The 25,877-nt window shown below is 41.3% G+C and overlaps 1 protein-coding gene across 2 annotated transcripts in view; it reads right to left on the bottom strand.

Annotated features, from left to right (window-relative positions):
• The window catches only part of SNTG2 (syntrophin gamma 2), an 873,134-nt gene that overhangs the window by 226,742 nt on the left and 620,515 nt on the right, over positions 1-25,877 (bottom strand). For both annotated transcript variants that reach the window (XM_075341061.1, XM_075341060.1), the window contains exon 12: positions 4,403-4,519. In XM_075341061.1, coding sequence (XP_075197176.1) covers positions 4,403-4,519 — 117 coding nt within the window. The remainder of the gene's footprint in view (positions 1-4,402; positions 4,520-25,877) is intronic.

Genomic DNA, 25,877 nt, shown 5'->3' with positions numbered 1-25,877 from the left:
GTGGTTGCCATCGTAGCACAGGGTCATGTGATGACACCTGCAGCTATGATGTTTCACTTTCGTTTTCCCTCGGCCGAGAGCAGAGGGAAAAACAAAGTCACTGAATCTGCTGTTTACAGCTGTATAGCTGTGATCAGCAGATAGATAATAGCGATTGGATTGCTGATCACTATAGCCCCCTAGGGGGACTAGTAAAATGAAAAAAAAGTAAAAAAAAAGTTTTAAAAAATAAAATAAAAAATAAACCTAAAAGTTCAAATCACTCCCCTTTCACCCCATTGAAAATTAAAGGGTTAAAAAATAAATAAATATACACGTATTTGGTATCGCCGCGTTCAGAAATGCCCGATCTATCAAAATATAAAATCAATTAATCTGATTGGTAAACGGCGTAGTGGCAAAAAAATTCCAAACGCTAAAATTACGTTTTTTGGTCGCCGCAAGTTTTACGCAAAATGCAATAACAGGCGATCAAAACGTAGCATCTGCACAAAAATGGTACCATTATAAACGTCAGCTCGAGACGCAAAAAATAAGCTGTCAGTGAGCCATAGATCCCAAAAAATAAGAACACTACGTGTTTCGGAAAATGGCGCAAAACGTGCGCCACTTTTATTGGACAAACTTGTGAATTTTTTTTAACCCCTTAGATACAAGTAAACCTATACATGTTTGGTGTCTACAAACTTGCACCGACCTCAGGCATCATACCCATACATCAGTTTTACCATATAGTGAACACCATGAATAAAACATCCCAAAAACTATTGTGCCATCACACTTTTTTTTGCAATTTTTTTGCATTTGGAATTTTTTTGCTGTTTTCCAGTACACCATATGGTAAAACTTATGGTTTTATTTAAAAGTACAACTTGTCCCGCAAAAAACAAGCCCTCATATGGCAAGATTGATGGAAAAATAAAAAAGTTACGGCTCTCGGAAGAAGGGGAGCAAAAACCAAAAACGCAAAAACGGAAAGTGCCCTGGGGCTGAAGGGGTTAATGTCTAAACTGCTGGAAACAAAAGTGTGCACACCCCATAAGAGAAAATTGGAAAATTATTCCCAATCAGCCACTTCTCTCGCCAGCGTCATGTGACACATCAGTGTTACAAGGTCTCAGGTGGGAATGGGAAACAGGTCTGCTAAATTTGGTGTTATCACTCACACACTCTTTTGGTCATTTTGGTCCCTGGAAGTTCAACAAAAATTGTTGCTCTACATAAAGATGGCCTAGACTAAAAGAAGATTGCCAAAACCCTGAAATTGAGCTTCAGCACAGTGGCCAAGACCATACTGTGGCTTAACAACGCAGGTTCCACTCAGAACAGGCCTTGCCATGGTTGACCAGAGAAGTTGAGTGCTCATGTTCAGCATCATATTCAGATGTTATCTTTTCAAATTAGATATATGAATGCTGCCTGCATTGCTGCAGAGGTTACAGGAGTAGGGGGGTCAGCCTGTCATTGCTCACACTATTTGCTGTAAATTGCATCAAATTAGTCTGCGTGGCTGTCATCACAGGAGGAAGCCTTTTCTAAAGATGATGCACAAGAAACCCTGCAATAAGTTTGCTGAACATAAGCAGATTAAGGACATGAATTACTGGAACCATGTCCTGTGGACTGATGAGATCAAAATAAATTTACTTGGTTCATATGGTGTCAAGCATGTGTGAGTACAAAGACAATTGTGTCTTGCTTACAATCAAGCATTGTGGTAGGAGTGTCATGATTTGGGAGTGCATGAGGGAACCATGAATGCCAACATGTACTGTGACATACTGAAGCAAAGCATGATACCTTTCCCTTTGGAAACCGCAGTAGGGCACTATTCCAACATGATAACGACCCCAAACACACCTCCAAGATAAATACTGCTCTGCTAAAGACACTGTAAAGGTAAAGGTGCTGGACTGCCTAATCATGTCTCCAGACCTAAACCTATTGAACATTTGTGAAGCATCATTAAATGGAAGCTGGAGGAGCGCAAGGTCTCTAACATCCACCAGCTCTGTGATGTCCTCATGGAGGAGTGGAAGATGATTCCAGTAGCTCCTGCGAAGCTTTAGTTAACTCCATGCCCAAGAGCGTTAAAGCAGTATTTGAAAATAATGGTGGCCACACATATATTGACACTTTGGGCACAATTTGACATTTTCACTTAGGAGTTTACTCAATTTTGTTACCAGCGGTTTTGACATAAACTGCTGTGTGTTGAGCTATTTAGAGGGGGCAACAAATGTACAATGTTATACAAGCTGTACACTGACTACTTTACATTGTATCAAAGTGTCACATCTTGATGTCATATGCTGCACCCAGTGCGACATGACCCCGCTATTCCTCATCAGTCCACTTTCACAGGCTATTCCTTCTCCTCTTAAACACTTGGAAAACTGCTCAACAAAGGCCGCAGATAGGCCAAAACATTGCGGTGATAATGAGTTTTACTTACGAATTTTCACTCTTTGAAAAACACAGAGTAATTATAAGAATTTGATTGGGAACAGTTTCCCTTGTGTTTTGTTGAATAAAACCTTTTGAAATTGCATATGGACTACTATGAGTGCCGACATATAATTTCTATTTACAAAAATAAAATATTTACTAAAATGCGAAGGGAGTACTCACTTTAGTGATAAACTGTATACTCAAAATACATCATCCAAATAAACATTGTAATTGTTTTGCAAAGGTTAACATAAAATATGAAGAAAAATGGAAAAAACGTATAGAGCCTACGCGAAACATGGAGCTACTGTAAGACCCAATGTGGGCCTAACTGTCATGTTTCATACCAGCAAACTATAGTGCACATAAATGACTGATATACAGTATCTAGTGCCCATTTAAAGTAGGTGCCCATAAAATGATCTCTAAAAACTCCTTTACTCACGTGCACTCACAGTTTGGCAGCACTCAGTCACAGAGGTTGCCACCTGAAATTGAACAACAAATGGCACTCACGCTCATCATCGGCTGGCCTTTTGTGTCCAATACTGATAACTTCCTATTAATAATATTAACAACTTCATATTTTTAATGCTGACCTCGTAATTACCACAGATCCAATATATGACTAGTGTGAACAGAAACCAGTTCAAACACCAAGTCAAAAATCACAGTATACACATATTAAGATTATTACACTAAAATTTGTAAAAACAAAATCAACATTGTTTATATCGCCATAATCTGAGACATGTAACTTTTTTATTTTTCCTGCAGAGGTGCTATATGGGAACTGCTTGTTTTCTGTGCGCCCTGAGCTCTTATTTATACAATTTTGGGGTTCATATGACATTTTTATAACTTTATTGTATTTTACTGTATTTTATTTAGGAAATGCGGCGACTCCCAAAAAATGCCAATTCTGACATTGACAATTTTTTTTCTTTCCAACGTTTAATGTATGGTTTAAATAATTATGTGTTTTGAACAGGACAATGTAAAATATCTTCATTTTTATAATCTTTACATTTTTAAGGGTGGTGATTTAATTTTTTTCATTTTGTTATAATTTTCAAAACATTTTTTTTTAATGTATAGTTGATATTTTTTTAGTGTGAAAGTATGTGAAATTAATATTTTTTTAGTTCCCCTAGACGACTTGAACCAGAATTTCAGTTTGTAGCAACATTTTTGGCTACCTATGAAGCTCAGCCTGTGGCTGAGCTTCACAGAAAAACTATTATGGCAGTTACAGTCTCCCGTCTCTAATAGTAACCTATCGGTTCCATTATATCTCAAAAAAGATTAGGTGCAGAAGTGCAATTGGAGATATCACCTAATTCACATCAGCAATAACATGTTTTAAATTTTGCTGGTAGAGATTTACTGTCGCATGGTAGAATAATACTATTATCAGAAATCTGGGTATTGGCAGAAATATTTTTGGGGCATTTTCATTTTACACTTAACTATTAAAGTATTTCTCAATTTTATATTGAATGGGTTGGCAACCTTTGGGGACAAATATTTTTTTAGAACATAAGTATATATTTTGGGGGCCAAAATGATTTTTACAATTTGGATTTCCTTAAATATGTTGTATTTTTTGGCTTTTGCAAAATTTTTGTTTACCTGTACATTTAATTTTGATGTGATGTAGTATGGTCATAAATCAGCTAAGAGGCACCCAGGAAAAAACTGATAATCTACAAACTCTCACATAAGATTTGTAGAACGAGCTGACTAATGGATACTCAGTTATTCCTTCTATAGCCGGTATTAAAGAGAACAAGACAGAGACTGTAGGCAAATGGTGGAAAAAAGTTAAATGAAGCTCAATTAGAAAATAGATTTTTAGTCCCAAACACATGTGTATAAGTAAAATAAAAAAATGTCACCAATAGTGGACAATCCCTTTAATGCAAAAAAAATCTACAATAGAATATCTTACTGGTGGAGTCTTGAAGATATAGAAGGTTGAACCTTTTAGTACCAGGAGCTTGAATTTATAAATGTGTGATCCATCTGATCCTTGTACTTTTTCGCTGACCCATCCCATGTGTAGGATCTGTAAGGAGAAGCAAAAATGTGGTCATGCCAACAAAAAACCATTTCATTCAGCCAAATAGAGGGTAATGTAGAAATTACATAATATTATGCACGTGAGTAGTCAAAAAGAGACTATAACACAAAAAGCAATTGCATATTAAGAACAGCAGAAATACTAACGCAAAATTCAAACTGGGACCCAAGTATGGTGCTGGGTTTAGATAGATGGGCTTAATTGTTTTTGCCTTCCACACCAATGTCTCAACCCTTTGGCCTCTTTCCCAAACCCCTGCTTTGCTAACAAGGGAGATCCACAGTGAAGGTAAACTTTTTGCAGGTCCTTCCAAATCCATAAAAATGAAAAGGGACAAACCGGTCTGTCCCTTTTCTAATTATTCAGTGCGATATAGATATAGATATAGATATATAGCTATAGATATATAGATATAGATATATAGCTATAGATATATAGATATAGATAGATATATTTATAAATTTAATATTAACATGCGGTAAAAAAAAAAACAATTCTTCATGAGGACTCAGATCTGAATTTTTGAGTTATGGGATCTCTGCATGTTTGGCAGCTTTCCATATAAAGCCACAGAAGGATTTGGTGTTAAAACTCCAGATTCCGCAGGTTTTTACTAAATATTGTAAATACTATATGCAGCATTAAAGTAGCAGATATGGATCGGTTGAGATGGGTGAATCAATTCAAGGTAAATATTTACAAAAAAAAAAATACTATTCACGAAAATCTGTTGTTTTTTTTGTCTGAAATCAATTTACTGAAACCAAGTAAAATTATGGCCTTTAAAGGGAACCTGTCAGGTCCAATATGCACCCAGAAACAAGAGCAGTTCTGGGTCCATATTGCTAATCCCTGCATAACCGTCCCTATATACACTAGCATAGATAAAGAGCTCATTAGTAAAAGTATTTCTAAAGCTCCTTTATGATATACTAATGAGCACAGGGACTAGTCACAAGGGTGTTATTTCCCGCGACTAGTCCTCCCTCTTAGCACGTTAGCACACAGGGGCGTGCTAACATGGTGTTCAATGCACAGCATCATCAGCAGTGACACGCATACCTGTGTCCACTGACACCATCTCAAATGGCAGGTTTAAGCTCAGTGTGCATGATCAGAAGTCCCTGCACTTCCGGTCATGCGCACTATGAAGACGGACGTACGTGCGCATGACTAGAAGTCCTGGGACTTCTGATCATAGACACTGAGCTTAAACCTGGCGTTCTGATATAATGACAGTGGACACAGGTACATGCGTCACTGCTGATAACGCTGGTCATTAAATAGCATGTTAGCACGCCCCTGTGGGCGTGCTAAGAAGATGGAATAGTCTGGGGAACTAATACCTTGTGACTAGTCCCTGTGCTTATTAGCATATCATAAAGAATCTTTAGAAATACTTTTTCTAAAGATCCCTTCCCTTTATCTATGCTAGTGTATACAGGGACGGTTAGGCAGGGATTAACAATATGCACACAGAACAGCTCATGATTCTGGGTGCATATTGGACCTGACAGATTCTCTTTAAGCTGTGTTTGCATTAAATGATGGAAAAGGATGGGATACAGTGCTGGGAGACCTTAATGTTAGATACGTCTTTTTATGGAAATTGTAGAGCTTTCTTATTGCAGAGAATAGGTTCATGGTCATTCAAATTTTAGGAAATGAGTCACTCATCTCGAATATGATGCTTTTATTACTAGTAGTATCGGGGCAGACATACTATTGTTGCATCTTGTACAGCTACACAGGCGCCAAATAGATTAGAGGAGCCATATTAAAAGCAGTTTCCTACTATTAATTATATTGCACATAAGGACATGAGCTAATAAACTTTGTAAATCACATATTCTGATTCATTTTTCGCATTAATTATGGTGTGCTTTATATTGAGCTATGGAGTAATAGAGGGCATTTGTACAGTTCTTGCATTGGGCCCTCTACTCTCTGAGTCCATCCCTGAGTTTTAGTAGTATTAGAAAAGCTTCATCGTGAACCATCAGGAATGCTTATGCCGGCGTCACGCGGTACGATATATTGGGCGATATGTTGTCGGGGTCACGTCGTTAGTGTTGCATATCCGGCATCGTTTGACATATCGTACCATGTGACACCTCCGAACGACTGTGTATGAGCAAAAATACTCACCTTATTGTTGCTTGTTGACACATCGTTCATTTTAAAAATGTCGGTCCTCCTTCTGTGCTCCGGTTGTTCATCGTTCCCGAGGCAGCACACATCTCTCCGTGTGACACGCTGGAAACGATGAACTGCAGCTTAAATGTGTCCCGCCGGCAATGCGGAAGGAAGGAGGTGGGCAGGATGTTATGTCCCGCTGATCTCCGCCCCTCCGCTTCTATTGGCTGGCTGCTGTGTGACGTCGCTGTGACACCGAATGTCCCTCCCCCTTCAGGAAGAGGATGTTCGCCGCCCACAGCGATGTTGTCCGGGAGGTAAGTACGTGTGATGGGGGTTTAACGACTTTGTGCGCCACGGGCAACTAATTGCCCGTAACGCACAAACGACGGGGGCGGGTATGATCGCTCGTGCGATCGCACCATAGATTGTACCGTGTGACGACGGCCTTAGGTTCCACATAAGCACAGGTCTGCACGTTCACTTCTGAAAATGGCAACGGAAGAGCGCTCAGCTCATTTCTGAGGGTCCCATATAAGAGAATGGAGATAGCTGCACATGCAAACTATAGCCATTCATTTCAAACTCTTTAATTTTTCTATTAGGTGCTAGTCCCATAGGTGATATATGTCTGCACCTATCTGGCATTCATGGTATAATCTAAGATTGACAACATAGCACTAGTTTTATTCTGTTATTATTATTATTATTATTATAATAATAAATATGAGTAGTATAGTATATTTGCAGATATTAGAAATAGTATAAATACTTTATTTGTACTAAGAATAACAACAGTATATGCATGATAAAATTACATTACAGATTAATGACTTTTTTATTTACGCCTCTATAAATAATATTTCTCTAAACATCACTTTTTAATTTCTTTGGCCTAATAAATGAGCTCAGCATGGAGGTTGTGCTTTTGCATGGTCATTGAACTTTTTGATGACTTCTAAAACTTTACAGTAGGGGGTACATTATCCAATATATTTGATTTTTTATTCATTTTTGAATTCTTGTGAACTCATCCATAATACTTGAATATGCATAAAGTGATAAAAAGACTTTACTTGCTGCACTCAACCTAAAAGTGGAATATTTGCCATTTCAGTAATTCATAATTTATAATGAAATGGATATAAAAATACTTTATCTAGTTCAGTCCGGTCATTTTAGCTCTCTCAATGTAATGTCCTGCCAGTATTTCATGCTGTAAACCGCAAAACAAATTAAATACTTTACAAAGGTGGTTGTTATAGAAGTGTTAAAAAGGAAATTTTATGAAGACATTGTAATCTCAGAAATCTCCTCTGTTAGATCAAACATAAAGTGGATGAAACACCATATTTTTCATTTCATAAGACATACCGGATTATAAGACTGCGATGCTGTGAGTGGTACAGAGGGGGGCCCAGATACTCACTGCGAGCACTGCTCTGTTCCAGGGCTGTGGACACGGCTCTGCTCTGTGTGGGGCTGCTCTGCTTGCCGCAACTCTGTTCTGCTCTGTGCGGGGCTGCTCTGCTCTGTGCAGGGCTGCTTTGCTCTGTGCGGCAGGCAGTGAGTCAAGGGCCTTTCTGAAGATGTCGGTCGTGAGGCCTTCTTCAAATAATGGCGGCCAGAGTCGACGCATGCGCAGATGAGAGTTTAAGTTGAAAGCTCCATCCGTGCATGCGCCGACTCTAGGTGCCATTATTTGAGGAAGCCCTTACCACTGACATCTTCAGAGGTGCCCGTGACTTATCTCCTGCTGCACAGATCCGAGCCCTGCCGCACAGAACCGAGCCCCGCCGCACTACACAGAGCCCTGCCACACCACACAGAAGCGAGTGAGCCACAAAGAGCAGAGCAGCGCCGGAAGCACACCGCATAGAATTGCCCCTGCCACCTTTGAATCCTGTGTAATAAGGAGAAATGACACAGGAAAAAAGTAAAAAGCAAAGAGAGAGGTGCAAAAAGTCATGGAACTAGCATATATCTATTAGTATTTAGAAAGTAATCCTGCAACTTATTGAGAAATAATATCAGTTGGCTCAACTGATCGCCTATAAAAAGGTGTCTCATTACCAAGGTGCCATACAATAAACACCTCATGATGGGTAAAACCAGTGAGCCGTCTCAAGGCCTTCACAAATTGTTGTAAACATATTGGTCGCATTGGTTAAAGCTCAATTGACAGCAAAAAAGTGACAGGACTTGTTTTCCTACTTTCCAGTATATTATACTGGAATCATTCAACAAGTGAAAAATCAAAGTCCACCACCCGATATAATTAATTTAACACAAGATGAAGTACGCCTACGTCTGAGTAAATTAAACATTGACAAATCCCCAGGGCCAGATGGCATTCATCCACGAATATTGAGGGAATTGAGCTCCGTAATCGACAGACCGCTGTATCTCATCTTTTTAGACTCACTTGTAACAGGGTTGGTGCCTCAGGATTGGAGGATTGCTGATGTGGTACCGATATTTAAGAAAGGTAAGAGGGTAGATCCAGGCAACTACCGTCCAGTAAGCCTGACATCAGTAGTATGCAAAGTTTTTGAGGGCATTTTAAGGGATGACATGCAAAAATATATTGCAGAAAATAATATGATAACTGACAAACAGCATGGATTCATGAAAGATAAGTCGTGTCTAACCAACCTGTTGGGGTTCTATGAGGGGGTAAGTTCAAACCTGGACATTGGTAATGCAGCTGATGTGATTTATTTGGACTTTGCAAAGGCATTTGATACTGTACCACATAATAGCCTTATACTAAAGCTCCAGAAGCAAGGACTAGGGGACACAATATGCAACTAGGGTAAGGAATTGGCTAAGAGATAGGAAACAAAGAGTAGTCATAAATGGTACATTCTCTAAATGGGCTATAGTCAGCAGTGGGGTGCCACAGGGATCTGTGCTTGGACCGATTCTTTTTACTCTCTTTATTAATGACCTTGTGGATGGGATTGATAGTACAGTGTCAGTCTTTGCCGATGACACCAAACTATGTAGGATATTAAAAACTGACCTGGATAGTACAATATTACAAAAAGATCTGGATAAGATGTCAGAATGGGCAGATACTTGGCAAATGAGATTTAATGTTGATAAATGTAAAGTAATGCACCTAGGACGGAGTAATCCTATAGCTGCGTATACATTAAATGGAAGTAAACTCGGGACTACAGAACAGGAGAAGGACTTGGGTATTCTCATTACAAATAAGCTGAGCAGCAGCACTCAATGTCAAGCAGCAGCTGCTAAAGCAAACAAGATAAATAAATAACAATAGATAAATCACTTGTAAGACCACATCTGGAATACGGGATCCAGTTTTGGGCTCCACATTTTAAAAAGGACATTCAGAAGTTAGAGTCAGTTCAAAGGCGGGCAACTAGACTATTACAAGGAATGGAAGCCTCCCATATGATGGCAGGTTGAAAAAGTTAGATATGTTTAGCTTAGAAAAAAGACGTCTCAGAGGAGATCTCATTTATATGTATAAATACATGTGTGGTCAATATAAAGGACTGGCACATGACTTATTTCTTCCAAAAACAATACTAAGGACCAGGGGGCACTCACTGCGAGTGGAAGAAAAGCGATTCCGACACCTAAATAGGAAAGGGTTCTTTACAGTTAGAGCGGTCAGACTGTGGAATACACTACCACAAGAGGTTGTAATGGCAGATACTATAACAGCTTTTAAAAAAGGGCTGGATGATTTCCTCAGTACACAAAACATTGTTGGTTATAAATGACTTAGTGACTAAATGTAGAACTGGTGGAGGAAGGTTGAACTAGATGGACCTAGGTCTTTTTTCAACCTAAGTAACTATGTAACTATGTAACTATGTAACTATACAGTAATATTAGTGGTAATATTTAAAAGTAGTCCAAGGCAGGGGAAGAAAACCAAAGTGCAATAATTTAAAATCACTCAGTCCTTATGATGTTAAAGACTATCTTTCTCTAATTTTGTAAATGGTTTCAATGTAGACTATGACCAGTCAATCCTCACCAGATCCTCACAATGATCTATCAAACCGATCTATCATGTGTTGAACTCTTGCACCAGGATGACAAATCACCATTTGACAATCGTGGTCTTTGTTAAAGATCACCCTCTCTGTTCCCCATCTACCCTGCACTCCTATTCCGTCCCTTACTGGAGCAAACATCTTGCTTTTTCAATGCTTTTAAAAATTGCTATCCACTTTGCCTGAAATTTTGCCTGAAATTTAAGATTCTGTGTTTTTGACGAAGCAAAAATACGCAGCATAAAAAACTCACCAAAAGCGTATCGTGGGAATGTAGCCTTAAACAATCTTGTGATTGATTCCCCATCTGTTTTTCATTACTGCCCACTTACTTTTCCACTTTTTCTTCACCCTTTCCCAACTTTTGAGATGTGTTATTTGTAAATTAGTTAATTATTTCAAATGAAATGGGAAAATGTCTAACTTTCAACTTCTGACATGTATTCTTAGTTCTGTTGTGAATAAAATATGACTATTAGAGTTTAGCGATGTTCGAGGTTCGCCAATTTCATGTTCCAGTGATTTTGGGGGGTGCTCGAGATCGAACTCGAACGTGAGCTTTTTGCTAAAAGCTTGACAGCTCGAGTTACGTTCGAGAATGGTTCAATTAGCAAAAAGCCTAGCTAGTTACTATCTAGCTTTTCACTGTAATAGTGTGAGTCACTCTGTGAATCACACTATTATCAAATTTCAGCATATAGTGAGTGGGGGGGGCACGTTTAGATCAGTGCTGCTGAGAGAATGCCGATCGCCATTTTTTCTTTTTTCCCTAAGCGCGCGTGCAGTGGGGCGGGCCAGCATATCAGCCAATCCCAGACACACACACAGCTAAGTGGATTTTTTTCCCAGATAAGACAGGGCATGTGTCATAGGCTGTGAATGTCACATGTCCTTGCATTATAAATACGGCTATTTTCCCCTCACGGCGCCATTATCTACCATCTGCGTGTAGGTGACAGTCACTGCTCACGCAGCTCCTGTCTCCTACTGTGTACGCTACACACACAGCGCTGTACAGATTAGGAACAGAAGTTTATTTCAGCCCTTTTCAGGGCTGATTTCCTGGGGCTCAGAGCCATAGGTGACCAGGTCCGTGGAAACGCTGTATACAGCTTTAGATAGCGTCTGTGTACCTAAGCTCAGGGATTTCCTTGCTGCATTTCACCATTAGGAGGGATAGAAAGTGAGGCTTCCTTTCCTGTCCACTGACCCAAAGAACCCGGCCACTGTACCCACCTGCCTACTTTTGCCACGCTATTTTTATAGCAAACAGTGCTGAAACTTAGTGGCATCCAAAAAATGGCTGCTATACTCCATTGTTGTCCCACTGGTGCCAAGCAATTTCTAGCACCTCTGCATTCTACCCTCTTGCCCATGTTTGCTACGCTATTTTTATAGCAAACAGTGCTGAAAATTAGTGGCATTCACAAAGTGTCTGCTATACTAATTTAGTGTCCCACTGGTGCCAAGCAACTTCCAGCACCTCTGCATTCTACCCTCATGCACATTTTGCTATGCTATTTTTATAGCAAAACGTTCTGAAACTTAGTGGCATCCAAAAAGTGTCTGCTATACTAATTTAGTATCCCACTTATGCCAAGCAAGTTCGACCACCTCTGCATTCTACCCTCATGCACATTTTACTACGCTATTTTTATAGCAAACAGTGCTGAAAATTAGTGGCATCCACAAAGTGTCTGCTATACTAATTTAGTGTCCTACTTGTGCCAAGCAAGTCCCACCACCTCTGCATTCTACCCTCCTGCACATTTTGCTACACTATTCTTATAGCAAACAGTGCTGAACATACATGGCATCCAAAAAGTGTCTGCTATACTAATTTTGTGTCCCACTTGTGCCAAGCAAGTCCCACCACCTCTACATTCTACCCTCATGCACATTTTGCTACGCTATTTTTATAGAAAACAGTGCTGAAAACTAGTGGCATCCACAAAGTGTCTGCTATACTAATTTAGTGTCCCACTTGTGCCAAGCAAGTCCCTCTGCATTCTACCCTCATGCACATTTTGCTATGCTATTCTTATGGCAAACATTGCTGAACATAAGTGGCATCCAAAAAGTGTCTGCTATACTAATTTTGTGTCCCACTTGTGCCAAGCAAGCCCCACCACCTCTGCATTCTACCCTCATGCACATTTTGCTACGCTATTCTTATAGCAAACAGTGCTGAACATAAGTGGCATCCAAAAAGTGTCTGCTATACTAATTTTGTTTTCCACTAGTGCCAAGCAAGTTTCACCACCTTTGCTTTCTACCCTCCTGCACATTTTGCTACGCTATTTTTATAGCAAACAGTGCTGCCAGTTTTAGGGCCATAGTTGCATTGTCAGGGATAGTCAGTGTTGGTTCTTCAGCTGTCAATAAAGCTAGACCACCTCTGCAATCTACACCACCTCTCAATTTTTGCTACCACATTTTAAGTGACTAATCTTGTCGCTAACAAAATGAGTGGGAAAAGGAGAGATGCTGGTGGAAAGGGGAACAGGCGTGTTGGAAAAGGAAAAAAAGTTTGTGTCCGTGGGGAAGGTGGCAAAGCTACATTAACATCTGCTGAAGATAAGCCATCTTCCAGCAAAAGAAATATGTCTACTACTTTCCGTGGACAATCCGATGTGCTCCCTTTTTTACGGATCCGAACAACTGTAAGAAAGGTAGATGATGCACAAAAAAAGAACATGCTTGAATGGATCTCAAGTGCTCCAACAAGTGCCCTCTCCTCCAACTCAACTACCACATAAAAAAAACCCAGTCCACTGAGTTGTCATCTGAATCATACTTGCAATCACACTTGCTTTCTCCCAGCTCTCAAGTCTCCACCCGCCCTGCACAGTATGGTGTAATAGAGATGGCTGAGTCTGCAGAGATGTTCAGTCACACTATAGCCTGGGAATCAGAGGTCTGCTCCCAAGCTACAGTGAGTACAGACCAGGAAATGGTCTGCAGCGATGCCCAGAAGCTTTGTGACTCAAGCCCATTTTACACGCTGCAATATATCTTACAATGTGTCTTTCTCTAGAATTGCACGTCAGGTTGTTCATCGTACCCGGGGTAGCACACATTGCAGCGTGTGACACCCCGGGAACGATGAACAGATCTTACCTGCCACCTGCGGCTCCTGGCCAGCTATGCGGAAGGAAGGAGGTGGGCAGGATGTTTACGTCCCGCTCAGCTCCGCCCCTCCGCATCTATTGGCCGGCTGCCGCGTGACGTTGATGTGACGCTGAACGTCCCTCCCACTCCAGGAAGTGGACCTTCGCCGCCCACATCGAGGTCGTATGGACGGGTAAGTACGTGTGACGGGGGTTAATCATTTGTGCGACACGTTTAACAAATTGAACGTGCCGCATATACGATGGGGGCGTTGCAAATCGCATACGAGATCATATGCGAAATTGCAACTTGTAAAGCAGGCTTTAGATTTGGGCCCTGATGACCAAGTTTCTGAGCATAATGTAGACCCTCATTCACAAACTGTAACACCTGTTGGTAGAGACAATGAGGAACATACTGATGACGATGAGACGCAGATACCAGATTGTAATGACAACTTAAATATTCGGTCAGGGCAGGAAGAGGCTAGGTCTGAGGGCAAGAGGAGTGCAAACACAATGCTTGATAATGAAGTTCTAGATCCCACTTTCTGTCAACCCACAGTCAGGCACTTGAGGAGGTCAACAGAGGCGATGGAGGAGGAGGCAACTGATGACGAAGTTACCTTGTGCCTTCCTGGACAGAGTCGGAGTACTGGTAGCATGTCTACAACTGCATCCTCAGCCACCACTCTGCCTCTGAGCACAATGCGGGGTGGCTCAGCAGGTCGCATGTCCTCTAAGCCTTTCCTGGTCCTTTTTTAACCTTGCAAAGGATCTCCCAAATCATGTGATCTGTAAAATTTGTCGGGAATCTATAAGTTGAGGCAAAAAGCTCACTAGTTTGACAACTTCTTCCATGAATCGTTACATGAATACCAAGCATAATTCCCAGTGGGAAGCTCACTGTGCTGCAATGCGGCCTAGCGTAGTGGGCAACCACCGCCTGCCCCTTCCAGTGCATCCGCGCGCTCTTTATCTTCTATGACTGTGGGGACAGCTGTCACACCTGGTTTTCCATGCACACCTTCCACCACTGTAACCGGAACAGGCAGTTTGCTTGATGGTCATCAGGAGAGATGAGCGAACCGGTTGCGGTTCGGATTGAGGTCGGTTCGCCGAGCCGAGGTCCCGTTCGAGTTCGGTTCGTCGAACGTTCGACGAACCGAACTCGAACCAATAGGCTATAATGGGAGGCAATCACAAACACATAAAAATGCATTATAAATGTACACATACAGTTAATAAACATTGCCATAACACTTACCGGTCCCCGCGATCCCTCCTGCACTCTGTCTCCTGCCGCTATTCCATCCGATGGACGCTGAATCCTCCCGGTGACCGTCACTGCCAGCAGAGATGCAAAACCTATCGTGACGTCAAAATAGCCATGTGACCAGTCACGTGGCTATTATCTCATTGGCTACAGACTGGTCACATGACTATGACGCATCATGTAGGACCTGCGAGTGCATCTCTCCGGTACACGGTGCACATTTATGTATCGCCGTGTACCGGCGACATGCTCTAGCACACGGTCGACTCCCCGCTCCGTTAGGGACCGGCTGACACAGCCGGTCATTAACGGAGATCACCGTTGCCATAGCAACGCAGTTAGCGGTGACGTCACCGCTAACCGCGGCTCCGGGAGCACCGTTGCTATGGTAACGCGTCTGTCAGCGTTACCGCTGTTACCGCTAGCAGCACTGATCACTCACGGAGTAAAGGCTGCACGCTGCTTCTCGTGCAGCTTTCACGGAGTGAATGCTCCACGGGAAGCAGCGTCTTACCCCATGCAGCAGTGATGTAGCAGAGCTGCATTTGTTGAACGAGAAAGACAGACGACCATGGATCGTGGAGGGCTGACAGGGGGTAATAAAGATGGAGTCTCTAATGTGTCTGTGTATTTATTTCTATTAAAGTATTTTTTCTCTGTGTGGTGTCTTTTTTTGAACCCTTTATTGGAGATTCTTAATGGCCGGGTCAAACGTGCCTGACATTAAGAATCTCTGGCTTAATACTGGCTAGTAAAACAAAGCCAGTATTAACTCATGATTACCCAACAAGCCACCCGGCTCCAGGGCTGTTGGAAGAGTTGGATACAGCGCCAGATGATGGCGCTTCTATGAGAGCGCCATTTTCTGGGACGGCTGCGGACTGCAATTCGCAGCAGAGGCGCCCAGAAACCTCGGGCTAACCTGTGCTGCGGATTCCAATCCCCAGCTGCCTAGTTGTACCTGGCTGGACACAAAAATGGGGTGAAGCCCACGTCATTTGTTTTTTAATTATTTCATGAAATAAGTGAAATAATTAAAAAAAACGGGCTTCCCTATATTTTTGGTTCCCAGCCGGGTACAAATAGGCAACTGGGGGTTGGAGGCAGCCCGCGGCTGCCTGCTGTACCTGGTTAGCATACAAAAATATGGCGAAGCCCACGTCATTTTTTTGGTGGGCAAAAAACGTCTGCATACAGTCCTGGATGGAGTATGCTGAGCCTTGTAGTTCTGCAGCTGCTGTCTGGTCTTCAACATACAGACAGACAGCAGCTGCAGAACTACAAGGCTCAGCATACTCCATTCAGGACTGTATGCAGAAGTTTTTTGCCCCCTGAAAAAATTATGTGGGCTTCGCCATATTTTTATATGCTAGCCAGGTACAGCAGGCAGGTACGGCTGTCCTCAACCCCCAGTTGCCTATTTGTACCCGGCTGGGAACCAAAAATAAAGGGAAGCCCTTTTTTTATTATTTCATGAATTTCATGAAATAATTAGAAAACAAATGACGTAGGCTTCGCCCCATTTTTGTGTCCAGCCAGGTACAACTAGGCAGCTGGGTATTGGAATCCGCAGCACAGGTTGGCCTGAGCTTTCTGGGCCCCACTGCTGCGAATTGCAGTCTGCAGCTGCCTCAGAAAATGGCATTTTCATAGAAGCGCCATCTTCTGGCGCTGTATCCAACTCTTCCAGCACCTGCCTGCTATACCTGGCTAGCATACAAAAATATGGCGAAGCTCACGTCCTTTTTTTGTAGTTTTTTGGCAAAAAAAATAAAAAATGCTTCCCTGGATTTTCCATTGCCAGTGAAGGTAACACCAAGCAGTGGGAGTTAGCAGCCAGTAGCTGCTTGGATTACCCTTAGCTAGCAATACAAAAAATGCAGCGGGAGCCCATATATATTTTTTTAATTATTTATTTAAATAACTAAAAACAAAATGGGCTTCCCTGTGTTTTGATTGCTGGACATCACAGTGCTGTAAAAATAAATCTTTAAAAAAATGACGTAGCGCTCCGCGGTATTTTTGATTCTCAGCGCAGATAAAGCAGACAGCTATGGGTTGCCACCCCCATCTGCCTGCCATTACCTTGGTTGGCAATCAAAATACAGGGAAGCCCATTAATTTTTTCTATTTAAAAAATAGTTAAAAAAAAAATGACGTTGGGTCCCCCCATTTTTGATAGCCAGCTAGGGTAAAGCAGACGGCTGTAGCCTGAAAACCACAGCTGGCAGCTTTACCGTGGTTGGGGATCCAATGTGGAGGTCCCCTCAGGCTCTTTTTTATAATTATTTTATAAATATTAATAATTACACAATAGGGTCCCCCCCAAATTGGATCACCAGCCAAGGTAAAGCGGACAGCTGTGGTCTGGTATTCTCAGGGTGGGAAGGTCCATAGTTATTGGGCCTTCACAGCCTAAAAATAGCAGGCCGCAGGCACCCCAGACGTCCACTAGATACCCAACATCATAAACTGTCAGTATTAACAAAAAAAAAAAAATCGACAAAAGAAATTTATTTGAAAAAACAGTCCCCAAAACATTTCCTCTTTCACCAATTTATTGTAATAAAAAAAATAAAGGGGTCCCACGACGACTCTGGACCGTCTAGAATATGGGGGGAGACACTCAGGGAACGTATCCCCCATTTTCTAGGAGTGCGGACCCTTCATGTGAGGAGTGTGGGTGCAATGAATCTGCACTCACTCTCCCCGGGTCCACAGCAGCAGAGTCCATGTCGTAATGGTTGCTACCAAAGCTGCAATGCCCTGCTTATGAGGTAAGGGCATGCCTAATCAGGAGAACTACTGTAGAGGAAGCTCTGCTCACTGGTATATAGGTGCTCAGAGGTAATAATAGATAAAATTAGTGAGTAACCTCGGCACTCTAAATCTCCCAGACTAAGTCAGTAAGTCACAACGGATAGTAATGCAAAATCACTCTTTATTGGTCCGTATTAAGAAAAAAAAATTTTTCATAAGCATATATGTTTTTGTCCAAAACAAGTTACAAATGACATTTTGGCCTGAGCCTTCGTCAGATTGGACTTATCTGCATGTAATCATGAAAAATGACAATAATCAGTATCACATAAGAGTGAGAGAACAATAACATAAACTCGAACAATGTAGAGGTACAATTGGGATGCAGCAAAAAAATTGCAACACAGCAAGAAATGAAACACATGATACAAATGTCATAATACAGTACAAGGACAATATAGTAATGACAAATATGGGGTCAGAGTAGGCTTAGACAGCTCTGGTACGAAAGAGATGTCAACAATCATAAAGTAACATGTGCAGTAGGTGTAGAGCTACACTATGCATGGCAGAGCTAATGGGTAGACCGACCATAGAAAAAGTGGAGAAAAAGTGGAGAAAAAAATGGAGAAAAAGTGGAGAAAAGGTGGAGAAAAAGTGGAGAAGAAGTGGAGAAGAAGTGGAGAAAAAGTGGAGAAAAAGTGGAGAAAAAGTGGAGAAAAAGTGGAGAAAAAGTGGAGAAAAAGTGGAGAAAAGGTGGAGAAAAAGTGGAGAAGAAGTGGAGAAAAAGTGGAGAAAAAAATGTAGAAAAAGTGGAGAAAAAATGTAGAAAAAGTGGAGAAAAAGTGGAGAATAAAATGGAGAAAAAGTGGAGAAAAAGTGGAGAAAAAGTGGAGAAAAAGTGGAGAAAAAATTGAGAAGTGGAGAAAAAGTGGAGAAAAAGTGGAGAAAAAGTGGAGAAAAAGTGGAGAAAAAGTAGAGAAAAAGTAGAGAAAAAGTGGTAAAAAAAATGTAGAAAAAGTGGAGAAAAGGTGGAGAAGAAGTGGAGAAAAAGTGGAGAAAAAGTGGAGAAAAAAATGTAGAAAAAGTGGAGAAAAAATGTAGAAAAAGTGGAGAAAAAGTGGAGGAGAAGTGGAGAAAAAGTGGCGAAAAAGTGGAGAAAAAGTGGAGAAAAAGTGGAGAAAAAGTGGAGAAAAAGTGTAGAAAAAGTGTAGAAAAAATGTAGAAAAAGTGGAGAAAAGGTGGAGAAAAAGTGTAGAAAAAATGTAGAAAAAGTGGAGAAAAGGTGGAGAAAAAGTGGAGAAGGAGTGGAGAAAAAGTGGAGAAGAAGTGGAGAAAAAAATGTAGAAAAAGTGGAGAAAAGGTAGAGAAAAAGTGGAGAACAAGTGGAGAAATAGTGGAGAAAAAAATTGAGAAAAAAATGGAGAAAAAGTGGAGAAAAAGTGGAGAAAAAGTGGAGAAAAGTGGAGAAAAAATGGAGAAAAAGTGGAGAAAAAGTGGAGAAAAAGTGGAGAAAAAGTGGAGAAAAAGTGGAGAAAAAAATGTAGAAAAAGTGGAGAAAAAGTGGAGAAAAAGTGGAGAAAAGGTGGAGAAAAAGTGGAGAAAAAATGGAGAAAAAGTGGAGGAAAAAGTGGAGAAAAAGTAGAGAAAAAGTGGAGAAAAAGTGGAGAAAAAGTGGAGAAGTGGAGAAGAAGTGGAGAAGAAGTGTTTGTTCATGCTAGATGGGAGATAAATAATTTTTTACCGGCGCTGTCATTTACTGTAACGTGATCATCGGTGTACGGTGTATACCTGTGATCACGTGAGCGGGGACCGGAAAAACCGTCCTGAATCATGATCTCCAGGGTCTCAGCTAGCCCTGAAACCCCGGAGATTTTCTGACGCTGGGGGGCGTTATTCACTTATTTTTGCCTGCTGTTTATAAACGGCAGATCAGAATAAGGCTACATTAACACGACCGATCCATTTTTGCGGTCTGCAAAAAACAGTCCGTTTTTTTTCACGGGTGCATCAGTGTAGCATCCGTTTCCGTTACGTAGACGGTCCGTATGTCATCTGTTTGTCATCCGTGTGCCTTCCGCTTTTTTTGTGTACTGCAAAAAAACTGAAGGAGGGTAAATGCATAAATTTACCCAGGATCCATAGCTTCATCCTACATGAGGCGGTCACATGTTCCCTCCAGTGCCATTTTCTACTGGTTTTCACAGCGTAGAGCGCTCTGGTGATTTTCCTGTGCTTGTGCACTTCATATCAGTCTTTTCTGTCATTATAATGGCAGAAAGACACATAATGTCCCACTCTCCTGCATTTTGTAATTTTGCACCCTTTGGTGCCTTTCATGTGGCAATAAGGGTGCTTAGCTTTGTATTTAGCCAAAAAAATGAAAAAAAAAAATGACGTAGGGTTCCCCCTAGTTTTGTAGCCAACTAGGGTAAAGCAGACAGCTGCAGCCTACAGACCACAGCTGGCAACCTCACCTTGGCTGGTAATCCAAAACTGAGGGCACCCCACGCTGTTATTTTAAATTAAATAAATAATTAAAAAAAACACGTAGGGGTCCCCCCAAAATTGGATCACCAGCCAAGGTAAAGCAGACAGCTGGGGCCTGATATTCTCAGACTAGGGAGGTCCATGGTTATTGGACTCTCCCCAGCCTAAAAATAGCAGGCTGCAGCCGCCACAGAAGTGGCGCATCCATTAGATGCGCCAATCCCGGTGCTTCGCCCCAGCTCATCCCGCACCCTGGTGCGGTGGCAAACGGGGTAATATATGGGGTTAATACCAGATGTGTAATGTCACCTGGCATCAAGCCCTGGGGTTGGTGAGGTCAGGCGTCTATCAGATAACTGAATAGGATAACTGAAGTGAGCACTAATATATATATTATGAGTGCAAGCCAAAAATTACATACTATATACGGATAAGGCTGCACATCAAACTTAGATAATAGTATAATGCCTCAAGCATATGGACAAATATTGGAATACACAATGAAAAATGCTACTTGCTAATTTGAACATGTGAATAATGAATTGCATACCTGCCATGAATATTAGGAAAAAGGAGATATTTAGCAATCGCATTGATCAATGTAACTGAGCCCCAAGGCCTCGTCAAGGCATATCTCTATATTGGGGTCCCTAGCTCTGTGACCCTAACTGTGTGTCATCTCATTGCAATTAAAAACTGCTGTGGGTGGAGAGGGGTAACTAAGGACTTTCTTATATAGGAGATGGAAAAAACATGGCCGAAAGGGGCGGAGCTGTGTTCACATTCAGAAAAAAAACTACATATAACTGAATAGGATAACTGAAGTGAGCACTAATATATATATTATGAGTGCAAGCCAAAAATTACATACTATATACGGATAAGGCTGCACATCAAACTTAGATAATAGTATAATGCCTCAAGCATATGGACAAATATTGGAATACACAATGAAAAATGCTACTTGCTAATTTGAACATGTGAATAATGAATTGCATACCTGCCATGAATATTAGGAAAAAGGAGATATTTAGCAATCGCATTGATCAATGTAACTGAGCCCCAAGGCCTCGTCAAGGCATATCTCTATATTGGGGTCCCTAGCTCTGTGACCCTAACTGTGTGTCATCTCATTGCAATTAAAAACTGCTGTGGGTGGAGAGGGGTAACTAAGGACTTTCTTATATAGGAGATGGAAAAAACATGGCCGAAAGGGGCGGAGCTGTGTTCACATTCAGAAAAAAAACTACATATAACTGAATAGGATAACTGAAGTGAGCACTAATATATATATTATGAGTGCAAGCCAAAAATTACATACTATATACGGATAAGGCTGCACATCAAACTTAGATAATAGTATAATGCCTCAAGCATATGGACAAATATTGGAATACACAATGAAAAATGCTACTTGCTAATTTGAACATGTGAATAATGAATTGCATACCTGCCATGAATATTAGGAAAAAGGAGATATTTATCAATCGCATTGATCAATGTAACTGAGCCCCAAGGCCTCGTCAAGGCATATTTCTATATTGGGGTCCCTAGCTCTGTGACCCTAACTGTGTGTCATCTCATTGCAATTAAAAACTGCTGTGGGTGGAGAGGGGTAACTAAGGACTTTCTTATATAGGAGATGGAAAAAACATGGCCGAAAGGGGCGGAGCTGTGTTCACATTCAGAAAAAAAACTACATATAACTTAATAGGATAACTGAAGTGAGCACTAATATATATATTATGAGTGCAAGCCAAAAATTACATACTATATACGGATAAGGCTGCACATCAAACTTAGATAATAGTATAATGCCTCAAGCATATGGACAAATATTGGAATACACAATGAAAAATGCTACTTGCTAATTTGAACATGTGAATAATGAATTGCATACCTGCCATGAATATTAGGAAAAAGGAGATATTTAGCAATCGCATTGATCAATGTAACTGAGCCCCAAGGCCTCGTCAAGGCATATCTCTATATTGGGGTCCCTAGCTCTGTGACCCTAACTGTGTGTCATCTCATTGCAATTAAAAACTGCTGTGGGTGGAGAGGGGTAACTAAGGACTTTCTTATATAGGAGATGGAAAAAACATGGCCGAAAGGGGCGGAGCTGTGTTCACATTCAGAAAAAAAAACTACATATAACTGAATAGGATAACTGAAGTGAGCACTAATATATATATTATGAGTGCAAGCCAAAAATTACATACTATATACGGATAAGGCTGCACATCAAACTTAGATAATAGTATAATGCCTCAAGCATATGGACAAATATTGGAATACACAATGAAAAATGCTACTTGCTAATTTGAACATGTGAATAATGAATTGCATACCTGCCATGAATATTAGGAAAAAGGAGATATTTAGCAATCGCATTGATCAATGTAACTGAGCTGTGTTCACATTCATAATTTTTGGCTTGCACTCATAATATATATATTAGTGCTCACTTCAGTTATCCTATTCAGTTATATGTAGTTTTTTTTCTGAATGTGAACACAGCTCCGCCCCTTTCGGCCATGTTTTTTCCATCTCCTATATAAGAAAGTCCTTAGTTACCCCTCTCCACCCACAGCAGTTTTTAATTGCAATGAGATGACACACAGTTAGGGTCACAGAGCTAGGGACCCCAATATAGAGATATGCCTTGACGAGGCCTTGGGGCTCAGTTACATTGATCAATGCGATTGCTAAATATCTCCTTTTTCCTAATATTCATGGCAGGTATGCAATTCATTATTCACATGTTCAAATTAGCAAGTAGCATTTTTCATTGTGTATTCCAATATTTGTCCATATGCTTGAGGCATTATACTATTATCTAAGTTTGATGTGCAGCCTTATCCGTATATAGTATGTAATTTTTGGCTTGCACTCATAATATATATATTAGTGCTCACTTCAGTTATCCTATTCAGTTATATGTAGTTTTTTTTCTGAATGTGAACACAGCTCCGCCCCTTTCGGCCATGTTTTTTCCATCTCCTATATAAGAAAGTCCTTAGTTACCCCTCTCCACCCACAGCAGTTTTTAATTGCAATGAGATGACACACAGTTAGGGTCACAGAGCTAGGGACCCCAATATAGAGATATGCCTTGACGAGGCCTTGGGGCTCAGTTACATTGATCAATGCGATTGCTAAATATCTCCTTTTTCCTAATATTCATGGCAGGTATGCAATTCATTATTCACATGTTCAAATTAGCAAGTAGCATTTTTCATTGTGTATTCCAATATTTGTCCATATGCTTGAGGCATTATACTATTATCTAAGTTTGATGTGCAGCCTTATCCGTATATAGTATGTAATTTTTGGCTTGCACTCATAATATATATATTAGTGCTCACTTCAGTTATCCTATTCAGTTATATGTAGTTTTTTTTCTGAATGTGAACACAGCTCCGCCCCTTTCGGCCATGTTTTTTCCATCTCCTATATAAGAAAGTCCTTAGTTACCCCTCTCCACCCACAGCAGTTTTTAATTGCAATGAGATGACACACAGTTAGGGTCACAGAGCTAGGGACCCCAATATAGAGATATGCCTTGACGAGGCCTTGGGGCTAAGTTACATTGATCAATGCGATTGCTAAATATCTCCTTTTTCCTAATATTCATGGCAGGTATGCAATTCATTATTCACATGTTCAAATTAGCAAGTAGCATTTTTCATTGTGTATTCCAATATTTGTCCATATGCTTGAGGCATTATACTATTATCTAAGTTTGATGTGCAGCCTTATCCGTATATAGTATGTAATTTTTGGCTTGCACTCATAATATATATATTAGTGCTCACTTCAGTTATCCTATTCAGTTATATGTAGTTTTTTTTCTGAATGTGAACACAGCTCCGCCCCTTTCGGCCATGTTTTTTCCATCTCCTATATAAGAAAGTCCTTAGTTACCCCTCTCCACCCACAGCAGTTTTTAATTGCAATGAGATGACACATAGTTAGGGTCACAGAGCTAGGGACCCCAATATAGAGATATGCCTTGACGAGGCCTTGGGGCTCAGTTACATTGATCAATGCGATTGCTAAATATCTCCTTTTTCCTAATATTCATGGCAGGTATGCAATTCATTATTCACATGTTCAAATTAGCAAGTAGCATTTTTCATTGTGTATTCCAATATTTGTCCATATGCTTGAGGCATTATACTATTATCTAAGTTTGAGGCGTCTATCAGATACCCAACATCACCAACTCAGTCAGTAATAAAAAAAATAGACGACAAACACATTTTTATTTGAAAAAACACTCCCCAAAACATTCCCTCTTTAACCAATTTATTAGAAAGAAAAACAAATCCAGGTCTGGTGTAATCCAAGGGGTTGCCATGACGATCCACACTGTCCCAGTCAATGAAGAGCAGAATGTTCCCCATTGGCTGGGAGAGCAGTGCAGTGACCTGAGCTAACATCAATAGGTCAGCCCAGGTCACTGCAGGGCATGACAAGTGCTTCTGTCAGCGAGGTACATTACCTGCGCTGATCTCCTGCACTGCCGACAGCACCTGTCACTGAGTTCAATGACCGCCGCCTTCACAGCCAAGTATCACGAGAGGCCGGTGACGTCACCGCTAGTCAGTCTCGGGTCGGAAGCAAAAGAAGGTGATGTGACAAGCGGCGGCCATGGAGGACAGTGACAGCGCTGAGGTCGGGATGGCGGGACTTCATCACCGCAGGTAAGCCGAGCGGGGCCATGTGTGCAGAGTGTGTGTGTGTGTGTGTGTGTGTATGTGTGTACATGCCGCGGGCAGGAGGGGGTGGAGCGAGCTGAGCAGGGAAGTGTGGGCTTCCTGCACATAACTAGGATAAACATCGGGTTACTAACCAAAGCGCTTTGGTTGGATATCCGATGTTTATCTTGGTTACCAGCTTCTGGCAGGCTGCCAGCGATGGCTCCTGCACACTGTAGCTGTAAAAAGCCCTGCTTTTTGCTGCTAGAACCGTTCTCGAACGTATCTAGAACTATCGAGCTTTTGCAAAAAAGCTCGAGTTCTAGTTCGATCTAGAACAGCCCCCAAAATTACTCGAGCCACAAACTGGAGAACCACGAACCGCGAACCGCGCTCAACTCTAGTCATCAGTTGGTTTGGAAGGGGAAACAAGTGTGGGTGTACAGCTCTCTCAGACATCGATAGCACCAACGTTGGATGAAGGCAACATCATGTCTCCGCCTGCACTTTCCTCACAAACCTGCATTTTTCCAGGGACACACTACTCACCACTGTCTCCACACAGCAGCCAGATTTCTGTCCCTCAGATGTGGACAAATAAAAGGCCATTTCCTCCGACCCATGACAAAGCTAAGAGGTTGACTTTATCCCTCTGTAAGCTCTTGGCTACCGAAATGCTGCCTTTCCGCCTGGTGGACACACAGGATTTTCGAGACCTTATGTCCGTCGCTGTGCCCGAGTACCAGATGCCCAGTCACCACTACTTCTCTAAGAAAGGTGTGCCTGCGCTACACCAGCATGTTGCACACAACATCACCGCTTCCTTGAGAA

Source organism: Anomaloglossus baeobatrachus, chromosome 3, assembly GCF_048569485.1.
Source record: "Anomaloglossus baeobatrachus isolate aAnoBae1 chromosome 3, aAnoBae1.hap1, whole genome shotgun sequence".
Classification (NCBI taxonomy): domain Eukaryota; kingdom Metazoa; phylum Chordata; class Amphibia; order Anura; family Aromobatidae; genus Anomaloglossus; species Anomaloglossus baeobatrachus.
Note: the sequence above shows the minus strand (reverse complement) of the source record. Positions and strands in the feature narration are given on the sequence as shown.